General features: G+C 37.8%; 1 protein-coding gene across 1 annotated transcript in view; it reads left to right on the top strand.

Moving 5' to 3' along the window:
• Positions 1-8,688: 8,688 nt before the first annotated feature.
• LOC127178217 (G patch domain-containing protein 8) overlaps positions 8,689-16,770 on the top strand; it is a 116,633-nt gene continuing 108,551 nt past the window's right edge. Inside the window, 1 exon segment of the mRNA XM_051130943.1 lies at positions 8,689-9,491. Coding sequence (XP_050986900.1) covers positions 9,378-9,491 — 114 coding nt within the window. The 5' untranslated portion in view covers positions 8,689-9,377.

The raw sequence follows: 16,770 nt of genomic DNA, 5'->3' as shown, positions 1-16,770 counted from the left end.
GTTTCAGCCGTGGAAGGATTCGGCATTATGATTGGTCAGATCACCTGTCAATCAAACTCCTTACGAAGGGTCAATTGTGCTTGCTTATCCCCCCCCCCCTCCTTTCTTTTTTAAATGTGGAATTCAGTACTTGTTTTTAAAAACACTAACAACACTCTTAAAAGTAATATTTATCAAGTCTTAAAATTTATATCCTATTTTCATACTGTACATTATACTGTTACAATGCTTAAATTCACTTGTATCATTTAAACAATTGATTTTAGTGCTTAGTACCTTATTTTTAAATTTTATTTAGAGAAAATATCATTTTAGTATAGCTGCAAGCAGCGATTATCGGGATTCATGCGCTTTAAGGCATTTAAACACGTATGAAAAAAGACATTATTTAGCAAGCTTGTAACCACCTAAATCGAATAGTCCGATCTCCTTAAAACTTTGTATGCTTGTTTAGAATCACCTGTCACATGCTCACCAGGTTTTGTGAAGTTTTTGATTTTTCTCTTAGCCTTTATAGGATTTTTGGTAAATTTGGACAGGTTCCTTTTTAAACGACCCCGTTATAGCTTCCCAAAGGGTAAATTTCAATATTTTTAGATAATTATTGACCTAGAGAGTCCTGAGAATTGTACTGCAGTGTATTTTTGTAGATTGACTGAAAATCCTTGTCTAAAAGGTGCTCAAATGCCATCGGCCAGTGGCGGCCATGGTTTTTTGGAGATATGCAAATATCCATATAGACCAGGGGTGCTCTACCCAGTTCCTGGAGATCTACCTTCCTGCAGAGTACAGCTCCAACCATGATCAAACACACCTGAACCAACTAATTAGGATCTGAAGGAGCACTTGATAATTACAAACAGGTGTGTTTGATCAAGGTTGGAACTAAACTCTGCAGGAAGGTAGATATACAGGAACAGGGTTGGGCACCTCTGATATAGACACTTGTGGCACTTTGGACCAAGACTTAAAGTGCGATCGAATTTGAGGCATGTGTTTTGTCCGGCGTGAGCCAGGGATTCCAACAACATAGGATGCTGGAGCCTGCAATGGATGGTGTACGAGTTATGAGCGATTTCATACTTTTTATGGCTGTAGCGCCCCTGTCAGGCCAACTGGGGCAAGACTTCATGACATTGTCGGCAGAGTGAGCACTACCATCCCTCCAAGTTTCAAGTCCCTACGATTTACAGTTAGGTCTGACAATCAAATTTAGATGGAGATTGCTGATCCTTGGCCATTTGAACAATTACAATAGGGTTTCAGCACTACGTGCTATATAAATATAGCTATTTATTGTTATCAGCAAAATCATTATATTATTACGGATTATAGATATTGGCTTTGATTTTAATGTCAGTGCATCTTTAGAATGTTATATATGATATATGATATAGTTAAATATGAAATATGATAATATAGTTTCTTCTAATCTTAGTATTTAATGTCACCACTGAGATATTTCATAAAAGGCAATTTTCTAAAAAAGAAAACGTCTATTTTTCCGCATCTTTATCTTTAATGGCAGTGTTTTTTTTGTTGAATGCAGAGGTTTAAGGGAATGGCTAAAAATGCTATTAATCATGAAGAATCATAACCTGGTATTATTCCCCACAGCAGATAAATAATATATTTTCAGGATGAGGCAATATGCTCCTTTGGATAAAGTCCAAAATTGTTCATATGCAGGACTCTGCTCTGTGGGGAATTGACAAGGGATGAGAGGCTTCCTCTGGCTGGGTAATACGGGATGTTTCAGAGCAATAGGTCAGACGAGCACAGGGGGATAATGCAAACATAGCCATTGATTCAATGTGTGTGGGCAATACTTTATTTCAGACGTAGTAAGATGTGCAAGGAGGACTATTTTCTGCTAACTCAGCCCTCATGCATATGGTACGCCTGCCAGACTTGATTACAAGACTCTGTGCTGTTCTTCTTCTTGTGTGTGTGTGTGTGTGTGTGTGTGTAAATGGGAATGTATGTGTGCCTTTTGATAGAAGCAATTAAAATAACACGTCTCTGAATGAGCACATTATCACTGATTTTTTGCTATGGTTTAGTTTGGGTACACACATGTATTTGTGATGTGTAAAATGTTGTGTGTATGGCATAACCTGTCTATTTGGTCCTACACGAGTAGTTAACTGAAGGTCAGACCGTCACCACTGATTATTCTGTTGTTTGTGTGAGTGATTGTGTTTGCCACTGTGTGAAAAAAGAAGGAAAAGGGAGAAAGAAGAGGGTCAGTCTTATACCCTTTCTTCCATCTTAAAGGGATAGTTCAGCCATAAATAAATAAATATATTCAGTCTGATGTTTTTCCAAACCTGTATGACTTACTTTTTTCCTGTAAAACAAAAGAAGGTTTGAAGAATTTTCACTTTGCTCTTTTCCATATGAATGTGGATGGAGCTCTATTAAAATATTATAAAACCAGTTCATACAACAAATATAGAGTGCCTTGCAAAAGTATTTATTTTATCCATGTTTTATGTTGCAGTCTTATGTTAACCTGCTTTAAATTTATGTTTTTACACAACATCATTCTACACTCCATACACCATATTGACAAAGCACAAAACAGGTTTGTAACAACTTTGCAAATTTATTACAAATAAAACTTGAAGTGCAAAAGTATTTTTGGTACACTTGAAATTTAGCTCGAGAGCATTCATATTGCTTGTAAATGTTATTACACTTCGAGTAGAGTTAACCTGTGGCAAATTCATTTGAATGAGCATGATTTGGAAAGACATACATCTCTCATTAAAAAATCTTACAGCTGAAAATGCATATCAGAGCAAAAACCAAGCCCTGAGGTCGAAAGAACTTCCTGTAGAGCTCAGAGACAGGATTGCATCAAGGCACAAATCTGGGGAGAAGTTCAGAAAAAATTCTGCTGCATTGAAGGTTCACAGAAGCATGAAGCCTCCATTATCCATAATAGAAAAGGTTTGGAACAACTCCAAGCATCAATTCCAAGCATCACGTATGGAGAAAACCAGGCACTGCTCATCACCTGCACAGTACCTTCCCAAGAGTAAAGTGTGGTGGTAGTAGCCTCATGCTGTAGGGCTGTTTTTCAGCGGCAGGGACTAAGGGACTCGTCAGAGTAGAAGGAAAGCTCAGTGCACCAAAATATAGAGTTATAAATAGTTATATAGAGGTGAGGAGAAGAATGGCAGATAATTGCCAAATGCAAATGTGCAGAACTTCACATCATACCCAAAAAGACTAAAGGTGCTTCAACTAAGTACTGAATTTGAATACTTATGCAATGTACTTATTTCAGTGGGTTTTTTTAAATAAATTTGCAAAGTTGTCACAAATCTGCTTTGCCATTATAGTGTATGGAGCGTACATTGATGTGGGGAAAAAGTAATTTAAAGCAGTTTATCACAAGGCTGCAACATAACAAAATGTGAATACATGAAGGGTTATGAATACTTCCACAAAGCACTGTATTCAAAGTGTTCTGAGGCCATATAATACACACAACTGACACAAATGTAAGCCATTATTAACTGAAACCCTGGAAAACTGTAGTCATTTACTTTCAGTGTACAGACAACAGCAGCTTCGATAGCACTTATATTACATTTATAGTCAGTACAATAGGCAGGAAAATGTGCTTTTTTGTACTCTCTGCAATTCAGAAAGCCAAAACTGAAAGCCACAACGTGTGTGTCGCTTCACAGACTAGAAACTGTCTTTGCATGGGTGTGCGAGGGGTCCGCTGTCTTCTGACCTTCACTTTATGTATTTTTACTGAGTGTCAGTGGGCCTGCAATAAACACACACACAAGCACAGATTCTCACACCCACACACTCACCTTATTGGATGTATAACCTGGGGTTGTCTCTCACACAGGAGTGGTTTTCTGTAATGAAATTCCCAGTTGGAGTCAGGGCACATAAAGCCAGCCGGAATGAAATTCAACCACTGGAATCCCAGCCTTTCATCTGCAGCTTCGCTTTTCTGTCTTGTGTGTGTTTGTGTCTGTATTTAATGCTTGTGAGTATGTGTGTGTGTGACCTGATTTTGGGGGGTCTGTAGGTGTTCTGTTATCAGCTTCTGATGGATGTCTCTCTGTGTTTGCATAGCTGAATTCAGTATAATGAGACTCATTAAAACTCTCTTTTTAGGGGGGAAGCACAGACTCATGCACCTACCCATGATTATGTACAGTAGTTTGTTTTGTTTTGATAGCATCACAGACAGCAGGAAAAAACAATGCTAAATGCAAATAATAAAATGCAACTAAGCGTGTTATTGTGCTTATTTAGGATATCAAAATTAATAGTCTTATTGACTAAAAAAAGGGGGGTGAACAGTTCCCAGCATGATTTGTACTGACCACATTCAAGAGAAATTTAGAAAATGAATTAAATGAAAATGAATGTATGCTTGTGGTGCTGCTGATGTAGGAGCCGGCGTTCTGACATAGAACCCAGATGCGTTTGCATCTTATTTGCAAGCAAACATGCATCAAAGACTGACACAGAAGAGAAGAAATTGTTGAATAAAGCTGTTGTTTTTGTTATTCTCATGGCTTCATAAAATTACGATTGAAGCACTGTTGTCACATAGACTATTTTAACAATGTCCTTACCACATTTCTGGGCCTTGAACGTGTCAGTTACGTTGCTGTCAGATTTCATAAAAAATATCTTAATTTGTGTTACAAAGATGAATGAACGTCTTATGGGTTTGAAACAATATGAAGGTGAGTAATTAATGACAGAATTGTCATTTTTAGGTGAACCCCCTTAAGCCAAATTTCAAAGCTGTTTCTTTTCATACAGTCCAGCTGGATGGTGATTTATACTGCCAAGCTATTTCCACAGTATCTCAACAGCGGTGCATATGACTCTTGTGCTTCTTCCTAACATGACCTTTCCACCAAAGAAGAAAATAATGTAAGCTTGAAATGGCATAGGAATCATGACAACATTTTCATCTTTGGCTGAACTATTCATTTAAGTTCCAACTTGTGTGTGAAATGAAGTTCACAAGAGCTTGGCTGTAATGTAATTTAGAGCAGTGGTTCTCAACTGGTTTTGCTTCAGGAACCATCAAAGCACAAGCGGTGACAGATGACGGTGTAATGAAGGTGGAAGGTGGTCCCTGTGCGACCCGCCAGTTGAAAACCATTGATTCATAGTAATGGATCGGCAGAATGTGATCTGAAGTAATGGAAAATGTGAACTCATGGACTTGTATGTACTTTGTGGATATAGTATGTATTCACATACATAAAGTAACAAAAAAAATTATAGTGTCAGTAGATTTGTTGGAGCTCGTCTCTTGCCCTTTCTCAAGTTAGCTCTCCTTCTGTCTCACACTATCAGCAGGAACAGCCAATAAATTTAGCATGCTGTAATTGTGCAGAAAACCCAACAATAAATTTCTCTTACATTTACATTTAGATTGCTGAATATTTCATTTCTCTCAGTCTACACTGGCTGAAAGTTCCAGTCAGTGCCTCAGTATGTTTAAATCCAAATATACTGTTCGTGACCCCTAGATTTCACACTTCATGTATGTGTATGTGTGTGTGTTCTGTGTCTGTATGTGCGTGTTTCAGTGCATCTGTGTCACGACATGCCAGTCTCCTTTTTTGCCTCGCAGTAAGAAACACACAAAGCAACTGGAGGAAGGAAGGAATATGGACCGAAAAAGTCTGTTTAATATTTCATAATTTCATCAGGATATATGAAAGAGAGAGAGAGTGACAGGAAAAAGAGCGCAGATAGAGTGAAGGGGTTGGATGAGAGTGTGAGAATAGGAGACGAGAACCCAGCTGGGGGCAAAACTTAGAAAGATTAGATATCCAGTAACTCATGAATACAATTCAAAGAGCCTTTTTCTTTTAAATGACAGGCAGGTCTTTGCTTCATAATGATTGCATGGGCATCTTTTCATAATGTGAAATTGGCATTTTGTATTTCTCCTTTTTGAAATGTACACAAAAGAATTTGTACCCTGGTGATAATGGCACATCAGCAGTTCAGAGTGCTGCTAAAGCACACAGTAACTCCAGTGACTCCTGTGCATGATGATAACGCATTTGTGTTGTATACTTGCACAAAATCTTGTTTTTATTGGTTCACAGTCAGAAATAAATAGTGTTGCATTTACATTTAAAGTGTTTGGCAGATGCTCTTATCCACAGCGACTTGTGAAGTTCACAGATGAGACTGTTTTGATCAACAGATGGTAATTTGTAATTTACAATGTAATCTGCTAGGAAAATAAGCGCTTTCTGTGCAAATACAAACAAGTGCTAACTGGCACATTTAAACCTCATACAGATACAATAAAACCTTGTTTGAATAAGCCAGTGTGAGATTTGCTTACTTGGGTAATCCTTGTATTGTTGAATGAGAAAGTCTTGAGAAAAAATCAACTTCACAAAAGCTCATTAAGATCGATTGAACCAATTTTAGGGAACGTAATGACCAATTAGCCTTGCCTGATGGCACAGTATAGTCTATTGAAGTCAAGACACGCTTACTTGCATCTATATTCCAGACCTCCGGCTAAAAAAAGGTGTTGGTTTCATTACCTCTAATTACAATGAATTGTTTGAGGATCTCTTTCATCCTGAAGAGTTTCTCTGGTTTCAGCACCACAGTCAGTGGACAGTGCCAGTCAGTGCTCCCTGCGGCCAGCATTACACTTCTTATTACTTTTTCAATGGTTTTAAATTATTTTAATTTGCTACTGCAGCATATCCGAAATAGTGTTTTCGTTAGAATTGGCAGTTTATTGTAGTGCAGTTGCTAATTATAATGTTGAGTAGGCCTATACCAGCATTTTGGCCAAAGAAACATAAAAATGTGCTTCCGGTAGTAAATCGTCAGTCGTTTTATTGAAGTCAAAATTAGCATTTTATGTGACTTAATCGACTGCATGGATGCATCACCTAAAGTCATTTGTAAGGGTAATATTAAGCAGTGTGCAATTTATACAATGACTTTCAGGGGGGATTGACATTTTAAATGGAATTTAATAGACCCTTTTCACATTTCCAGGGGGTTCTCAGAAGCAGTTGCTGTCAGAGTTGTGTAAACTTCTTTAGTGGTGAACAGAAACTGCAACACATTTGCTACAATAGCAAAAGAAAAAAAATCATGATAGCATTTCTATAACCTTACAAAAGAGGAGAAAATGTAGAGAGACTCGTCAGAAGAGATATAGATCGCCGTCAATCAATTAATATAATACATTAAAATAATACGGTAAGACACACCAATGTGCAATATCAAGCAGTAAAACGAGCTGTTTTGTACAGCTGAGGCCACGTCCGTGTCGTTTTGGCCAGTGTTGCCAAGTCCATGGTTTTCCCGCAGAATTGGGATAATTTAACACTGTTGCAGTGGGGTTTTTTTTTTTTTTATGTCCATGGGTTGAAGCGACTCCAATAACGTAATATTTAGACCCTGGAATGCTCATTTTACCAGGGGAACCCCGCCAAAGGACATGTATTTTACCCCCCAAGAACACAATTTTAACGGTAGGCCCTCTTCAAAACGCAATTGGGCGGGTTTTGTTGTGACAACCTGGCAACCCTGGTTTTGGCCTTCCGTCCACACTGAGACGGCGGTTTTGTCAGGGAAAACAGAGCTTTTTGAAAACACTGTCCAAAGTGGATAAATTTGAAAAGGCAGTTTTAGCGTTGTAGTGTGGACTGTGAAACCGGAGGCTTTTGAAAACAATGATACATGTTTAGTCATTTGACACACATTGTACCAGCAGACATCTGTGTTTATACCGGTAATTGTGCCTGTTATGTGCTATTCACTTTCACAGTGTTGCTAAAGATATTTGCTTTGTACAATCTTCATATTATAGCCCTAAAAAGATGACAGAAAATTTAACTGCTGTTTAGATGAAACATGAGTGACCGCGACATGGATGCATCAGTGCATGATGAGATATTTCCGTAAATAAAATGATGCCAGATGAAGTGTGCAAAAACATATTATGTCTGTTTCATCTGTATCATCTCAGTGAGCTTTTATTAGGTTTTACACATGCGCAGTAAGGGAAATTTAACGCTTTCCGCCGTTTCAGTGTGGATATGAAACTTTTGGAAAACTCTTGAAAGCACTAATGTGGTTGGAGAGCGTTTTAAAACGAAACTCAGTTTTCAGATATATCTGGATTAATGTAGAAGTAGCCCAAAAACAGATACATGCATATGAGCCCGGAAGCCAGACCCATAAAATTTACAAATGGCTGCTCTCGCTTTAACGGCAAAAATGAGGTGGATATTTTCGGAAAATTTGAAGTGGTAACGTGACAGTGTTCCTTACCCAAAATGTACTGTTGCCTGACTAACTTACAATCTAACTTTGTGTCTACGACGCCACTGGTAGAAATGGCTCAGTAAATTAATTTTAGGTGTTTTTATATATATTTCTTTAAATAAAACACTATATTTTAATTCACTCCTGTGCCAAAAAAAAAGTCGCGTTAAGATTAATTATGCATGTGTGTATTATCTGTGAGCCAACAGTTAATGCGGACTAGATAGATAGATAGATAGATAGATAGATAGATGGATAGATGGGGATTTCTTAACACACTGATTGCATTGCAGCGCCCAAAACTGCCCACGTTCCGTTGAAAGCTTTATTACTCTCCCTCAAATCCCTCTTTAGCAGAGAGAGGGAGAACGAGAGAGAGAGAGTCAGTCAGCGCGTGCGAGATAGAGAGAGAAACAGAGGAAACCTCTGCTTTACACTCATTTGGACTCGGCTCAGAGCGCGGATCATTTTCGGCGCAGGGAAAGAGCATCTGCGATCGGACATCCAGCACATTCGTGAGAGAGTTGAGCGGTCAATTGAAGAAGCGCGCACTCCTTTGAAATCACGATAGCTAAAGCATCACTCATATTAAAAAGTACCCCAGTACTGAATTAGCACTGGATTGTGTATTTTTACATCACTCTACAGACGTGACTTTTTGGAGGGTGTTTGAGGAAGACATGACCTCAGTTGAAATGTTTCTTGTATTGGATATAAACAATAATGCTAAACGCTGTCTGTGGGACTGAACAATCCTGGCAACTCCAGAGCAGCATCCAATAACGACGTCTAGGCTGGAGAGCAGGTGCATGTCTCTTCTTAAAGAGGAAAACAGACAGAGGATGTGACAGAAATATGGGACACTGTTTCCGATTAGCAATCACAGCAGTTGCGTATTTTATCGGCGCGTCCTTGTAACGCCGTTCAGTACTGACTGAAGCGATCGGACCAGCGTCCTCCGGCTACTTCCACTCGGTGTAACCCCTGCGAGATCTCCTCCAAAGTAACTTGCACGCCTGGTCGTCCCTTGAGCCCGCTCATGGGTGACGCTGGACCGGATGGCGTGCTACTACCTTGTGATCAGCTCCACGCACCTCAGCAATGGACACTACCGGAGCATCAAAGGAGTTTTCCGGGGTCCGCTCTGCAAAAGCACCGGAGGCGAATCACCGGTAATACTAATCAATCGTTGTTTTTGTTTATTAAAGATAACGCTATTAGAAAATCATTAAGCACGTTTTGTTGGTCTGGATTGGTTTTATGTTTTAGTTCCCAGTTGTCATAGTTGAAGTGTGTTTATAAAACGCGTGTGACGGCAAAATCCGGACATGTACTTTCTGATGTCCATATATTAAGTGCGAGGACCTTTAAATGAAATGTAAAGAAGAGATGATTTAATGATCTATGAAACGAATGCCATCAGCATGACCTTCACTTGTAAACCGCATTAGACAGCAAAATCCTAAAAGCATTATGTAGTAGGGATGAGGGATTTTATGTATGTAATGTGTAAAGCATCACTGGATATATCTCAGATGTCAGGCTTGTGAGTCTATGAGGCATTTGTGACTTTATTTGTGCTGTGATTACAGACCCCTGACGCTCTCCTAACAGAGACTGATGGCAGGTCTTGCTCTGGTGGGCTCAGACTATTGAGCTGTATGTTAAACTTTGACCTCAAGCACTGTTCTGGTACTAACCCACCTATGGATGTCGCAGCACCTTGTTTACAAGCTTCAGAAACTGAATGGGAAATTCACTGATGGTCCTAACCATTCTAAAACAGATATCAGTGTATTTCTTGAAATGTCATTTTTATTTAAAGTTATTACTTCATCACAAACTACAAGTGAATCTGTCTCCTACTTTGAAAAAAAAAAGGTCTAGAAACCGTTTTCACTTTTCAGAAATTGCACAAATATTTACAAAGAAATGGCAAGGAACACACTGAATGTCATTTTGATATAAAGTAGGAAGACTTTTTTTTTTTTTTGTAAAACATACAAATCTCCAAAAAAAAAAAAAAGTACAGGATTTACTTTGAAACAGTTTTCACTCAGAAATTGCTAGTAAATGTCACAAATAACTACAAAGGCAAATGGCATGTAACATACTGAATGTAACAAAATTTTAAAGTAGGAAGACTCAAAAGTAATATGTTTTTTGACTCCACTTTGAAAAATCATTTTGCAGTGTAATGGTTTTTTTTGTCATCCATATGTATGTGTAATTCTTTAGAGGGAGTCATTGGCCTCTTCCACTGAAGATATTGTAGTTGTGTTTAGTCAGCATATTGAATAAATTTAAAGTTTCCTTTTGTTGTTTAATGCTTTGAAAAGAGCATGAAGCAAATCAGAAATTAGGTGAGATAAAATAAGGTCATAACAGGACATTTAGTGCTTCTATAGCCAAAAGAGAGCAGACAGAAACAAGCGATGAGAGCAGGGTGAGAGAAACATTTTTATCTTGTCCAGGCAGTTTCACCTGTCATTTCAGCCAGCATTATAATCCATTCCATTTCACATGCTTAATTGAGGCTGTGCTGGTGTATGTCACTAAGCTTTATGTCCGGTTCAGGTTTTTTACTGTTCGGAATGTTGTGTGTGCTAATGAAGACTTGTACATGAGCGAAGACTGACATATATGCAAACTGAGACTTGTACCTGTTGTTCCTTGTAAGTTGAGAGAGAAGTGTGTGTGTGTGTGTGTGTGTGTGTGTGTGTGTTTTACTTTTGGCCTTCCCTACAGGATGGACAGACAGTGCAGGCTGATTGGAAAGAAGCTGGGCTCAGTAGTGATAGTTTTGATGGGTAATTTCAGAGCAGCTGTTGTGAAGGGTGCATTTGCTCCAGCTTAAATCAGAGTGCCATGTTCACTCTAACTCAAAGCACGAGGAGGACACACACACACACACACACACACGATCACACAGGCACATATTCAAACGCACACAGACTGCAGAATGACATGCTCGGGTTTCTCTGACTGACAGCCTCTGTTGTCTTACATCACATAATAATCGTTTGTGTATGTTGCAGTGCTGTGCCCTCAAAATGTCAGATATGCAATAAATCATTTAAGCTTCGCTAAATGTCTTTAACATCATAATCCGGTCACTATGCAACATTTAGAGGGCTTTGTGTAAAAAGATTGGAAGCTGTGAAGGCCAAAAGAAAGCTGTGGGAACTGTTCTCATTTATGGAGGAAGAAACACTGGTGGTGATTCAAAAAGTGGGCATGTCGTGCTCCAGTTGTTCTCTAGCCTAGCACTAGAGGGCATCTCACTGGTGAATAATTGTCAGGTTGTTGTTCAAGGTTGAGTATTTTTTTTTTTTTTCTTTTTTTTTTTTTTTTGTGTGTGTTTTATGTTTTTTGTTGTGTTTTTACTGTAACAGCTGCCAGTGTTAAGTATAGCTTTATTCTTAAAAGTACTCTCGTTGCAACAAACATTGCAGTGCTGCACTGCTGCCGAACACAGTAATGTCTACAGAGAGCACAAAATGTAATAATCTAGTTGTTGCAATGTACTTTCTGCAATCTCACCAACTGTAAATACGAGACTTGTTGAGTAGTGTCAACTGTGTCACTGATTAAAAAGGCAGTTTTGATAAAAATTAAGCGACTCATCTCTTTCAACGCAGTTTGACTTAATCAAAAAAAAAAAACACCTTTGTCCTACTCTTTCTTATTCTTCCTTTTCTAGCTTGTACTTATTTGAACAATGCCTGATGTATGGTATTATGGGCACTTCCTGTGTCGATTTGCCTCTTTAGGATGAATCGCTTGATGTATTTCCCACTTCTAAGTCGCTTTGGATAAAAGCGTCTGCTAAATGAATAAATATAAATCTAAAAATGCAGAAATCAAATCACTGATAGACTGGTGTCACCAGGGTTGCCAGGTTTTCACAACAAAAACCACCCAATTGCTACTCAAAACTAGCCCAATCGCATTTCGAGGGGGGTCCCCCATTAAAAATTGTATTCGGGGGTAAAATATATGTTTTTTTTGGCGGGGTCCCCCTGGTAAAATTAGTATTCCTGGGGCTAAATATTAAGTTTTTGGGGTCGCTTCAACACGTGGACGTGAAAAACAATCCACTGCAACATTGTTAAAGTAGCCCAATTCCGTGGGAAAATCGTGGACTTGGCAACACTGGATGTCACGATTCTACCCATTTCAGATTCAGAAAGACAGAAAAATAATAATATAATAATTGAATAATAATTTAATTTTGAAACTTGCAGGGTTTTTTTTGTAGAGTAACCTCTTATATGTGTAAATATCAAGAACATTTGAATTTAATCAGTAACATACATTATTAACATACATTATTCCAGAATATTAAGAACGTTTGTAAAGGGATAGTTCGCCCAAAAATTAAAATTGCCTCATAATTTAATCACCCTCAAGACGTCCTAGATGTATATGACGTTCTTCTTTCAGACAAATCCAATCTGAGTTATATTAAAAAATGTTCTGGCTCTTTCAATCTTTATAATGGCAGTGAATGGGTGTTATTTCCAATAAGTCCAATAAAGCTCATCCATTCATCATAAAAAGTGATCCACATTGCTCTGAGGGGTGAATAAATACCACCTGAAGTTAACTGATGTGTTTTTGTAAGAAAAATATCCATATTTTAAACTTTATAAACATTAATTTGTAGCTTCATACACACATTCACAACAGAACACCATTCTGGCGGATGGCGTAGGATGTAGATATAGCATAAGGTACTACTTTGGCTCCGGTGAGAAGTGATGAACACAGAAGCACTGTGGAGAGAGCAAAACAAAACACCAGTCACAAATTTTAAGTACAAAATGAGGATTTGTAAAGAAAAATGTTGGAGAATTTCGATATTAGCCAAAAGTTTTCTTTGCTAAATAAAGAAAACTTTGCTTCCTTTGCTCCTGTAAACAAAACCTGGTTTCCATGAGACTACCATATCCTAACCGGAGCTTATGCTATACGCTTATGTCCTGTGTCATCCGTTGGAATAACATTCTTTCGAATGCTTATTTTGAAACTTACCATTTATAAAGTTACTGTTTTTATTATGGATAGATTCGCTCTATTGGACTTCTTTTGGACTACTGAAAAATACACCCATTCACTGCCATTATAATGCTTGGAAGTTTGGACATTTTTTAAAAAATATAATGCCGATTGGATTTGTCTAAAGTCATATACACCTAGGATGCCTTGAGGGTGAGCAAATCATGGGGTAGCTTTAATTTAAAAATTTAAACATTTTAAATTTAAAACCTAAGCGCTGGACACCACAAGGCTAAAAGTGCACCTGATCTTTTGACAGCACAGTTTGTGAATAGAAGCTGTTCTCTATCTTCCTTCAAAAAAACATGTTGCAGCTGAGCCCCAGATACCTAGTGTGCAATGATTTTGGTTATTCTGCAAGTCTTTTTTTTTTTTTTTTAAATGGAAAACCTAAAAATGAATATTAAGTGAAATTTTATACTGATTTCCCCAACCACCTGTATGCAGAACCCCCACTATTATTTTGAACCTACAATAATCACAGATTTTCTTTCTTTCTTTCTTTTGGAAGCTGTATTCAAAATCCATTTGGGATGGATTTCAAAAATCTGAAGGGTGCACATGCCTTCTCATTTTGGAATGAGCATGACTCCACTGAATCATCAAGTATGAAGTACAAACATACTGTCTGTAAACCTCGAATACATCAAGTCACCATTATTTTCCAGAAGGTTTGAAATACTTTAAAAAACAGTCTAAATATCACTAATTACAATATCATTACATTTTAGGGAGTCTCACCACTTTGCCACCACTCACTAACTTTGCCTTGTAATAGAAAGGAATAATTTTATCATATTTATTATACATATAACATATAATTTGATAATGATGATATATAATTATACCTTACATACTATATCATATTATATCATACTTTAACAGGCATTGACGCAATCTCATAGAAGAGATTAGTCATACAGTCATTACATGTACAGTATGAATTGCATTTTTTATGTGTTCTTTGACCCCTCAAAGGGGTTAATCCACATTCTCTCCCCTCCACCCTCCAGACCAGCATACATTGCCATAAATGAGAGTTTCTCTGCAGATTCTGCTCATAAAAGTCTTTAGAACAGCAGAAACAGCTGTATCCTCCTGCGCTTCCTGTGGCGTAGCCTTAAGACCAAAACTAAACCTTACAGAAGTGTTCCCCATCATTGAGTCTCCTGTTTAACTCATTGGACTGTAATGTCTCGGTCTCAGTGAGGTGTCCCAGAGTACTTATTTGGATCAGCTTTCCGCTACAGCAGTCAACACCTGTTCCTATGCCCTGTGGTTCACCCAGTATCATCAAGCTCGTCTTATGGGGCTCCATCTCTGCTTTTTGTGGAGAGGCTCCAAGCAGATCTTATGCCGAAGTCGCTCAGTATCTGGGTTATTCCCTCTCACTCCGCCCATGACGCTGTGTGGATGTTTGATGTTGAGCTGCAGCAGAGACCCGGTTTGCATTCCAAACTGCCGTCTCCCACCGCATTTTTAAAACATGTATGCCACTGAAGAGGCATATGTTGATTGCTCTGCCAGCATGAGTGAGACACAAATGCACAATTTATGTGCAGAGGCCATGAGTTTTAATTAGTTCTAAAACATTGCAGCTATTGCGTTAGCGTGAAGATGCTTGTTGGTTTGTGTCGGCTCCTGCTGAGATAAACATGCGTTTCTTCATGGGTTTGTGTGCATTAAATATGTTAAAATATTTTACTTTTTTTTGCAATTTTTCAGGGGAATCACCCAATTTTTTTTCTTTGCATTTATTTAAAATAGAAATCTTTTGTATCATAATATGTCTTTACTGTGTATTTTGATCAATTTGATGCATTCAAATATACAGTCAAACCAAAATTTATTCAGACACCTTCAGCATTACTGACATATCACAGTTTATTCACTATAGTTTAAAAAATGGTATTAAATATGACTATTATTAGAGTTAAACTGTGATAGAACTTATTTTTGGTCCCAAATTTTTACTAGTAGTCCACTGTATGAAGCATTTTTGGGTATAATATGTCACAGTTTACTTTATTTTGCTATCCTCAATTACATAAATGAATGCAGTGCAGTGTCCTGCACCCATTAGTAAAAAAATATCAAAAATTATATCTGGTGTCTGAATAATTTTTGGTTTGACTGTATGTTAACAGCACAAAACTTTTGTATTGTGGTGTATATTTGTTATAAAAATGCTAATATTTGAACTTTTATCTACAAAATCAAAATCATGTAGTACGACAAAAAATGCTTGTTGGAAATAATGATGAAAATGTGGACTCCCACATGTATTCCCACAAAGGAAAACATTTTATTTTACTTGGTTACACCACATGAACCTTTCTTGGTATAAAAATATTTTTTCAAAGCCATATGAAACCAACAAGAGTACAAAGAGTCATTTTCTGAGAATCTGGCACATGTTTTTCAACATAGCCTTTTCTTTCCTTTCAGAAGATTTTTTTTTATTTGTGGACATGAATCATAATGGCATGACGTTAGTTGCAGCAGTCATCATTTCATGAGCCTTATGGTCAGGAAACACCAGGGTGATGTGAAAACCACCGCCTTCCTGTAACAAAGATATTTCATTGCTAGTCTGTAGTTACGGATTATGGAGTTTGCCATTCGTGGTACTTGCATATTAGCTCTTAAATTCTTCTGAACCGCTGCCAGTCGACTTATATAATGCCACTCTGTGCTTTCTAGTTAAGAGCTGCCAGAGAAACCGTTATCTGTGATGCCACAACTTGCATTTTGACACAGTACCAAATAAAGAAATTAATTAACAAAAACGAGCAGGTGCTCCTAAGTTTCTTTTGGCCCCGTTGGGCTGTCATGTGGAGAGGCAGTTGTCCAAGTGCACACTACAAACACACACTAATGAGCATTTACTGTAGTAGTTTATTAAATGAGTCCAGATATAGTGGTGTTGCTATATGTATGTGTGCTTGCGTGTGTGTGTGTGTGTATATATATATATATATATATATATATATCAGTGGTCATTCTGACCAATATATTTGCAAATGTGGAACACACAGGAACACAAGAGGTGGGATTTAACGCATAAACCAATCACAGCTGAACATAACCAGTCATAGCCGATCATATCACGATGGAGGCATTGCCTTCTCTCACGTGACTTTCCCCCATTCATTCTCAATTACCCCCCACCAATCTCACTACAAGCTTTAGGGGTGTTAAAACCTGAGCGCAAACTGTGCATTAAGAGCCGGGGGTGAAAACTTTTGAGCAGAATGAAGATGTGTACATTTTTCTTATTTTGCCTAAATATCATATTTTTTTCATTTAGTACTGCCCTTCAGAAGCTACATAAGATATTTGCTCTGTGACTTTACTATCTTTTTTTGGCATGTGATTCTGTATTTCAGT

The sequence above is a fragment of the Labeo rohita genome, chromosome 16 (assembly GCF_022985175.1).
Source record: "Labeo rohita strain BAU-BD-2019 chromosome 16, IGBB_LRoh.1.0, whole genome shotgun sequence".
Classification (NCBI taxonomy): domain Eukaryota; kingdom Metazoa; phylum Chordata; class Actinopteri; order Cypriniformes; family Cyprinidae; genus Labeo; species Labeo rohita.
The sequence above is the reverse complement of the archived record's forward strand: the minus strand, read 5'-3'. Positions and strand labels throughout refer to the sequence as shown.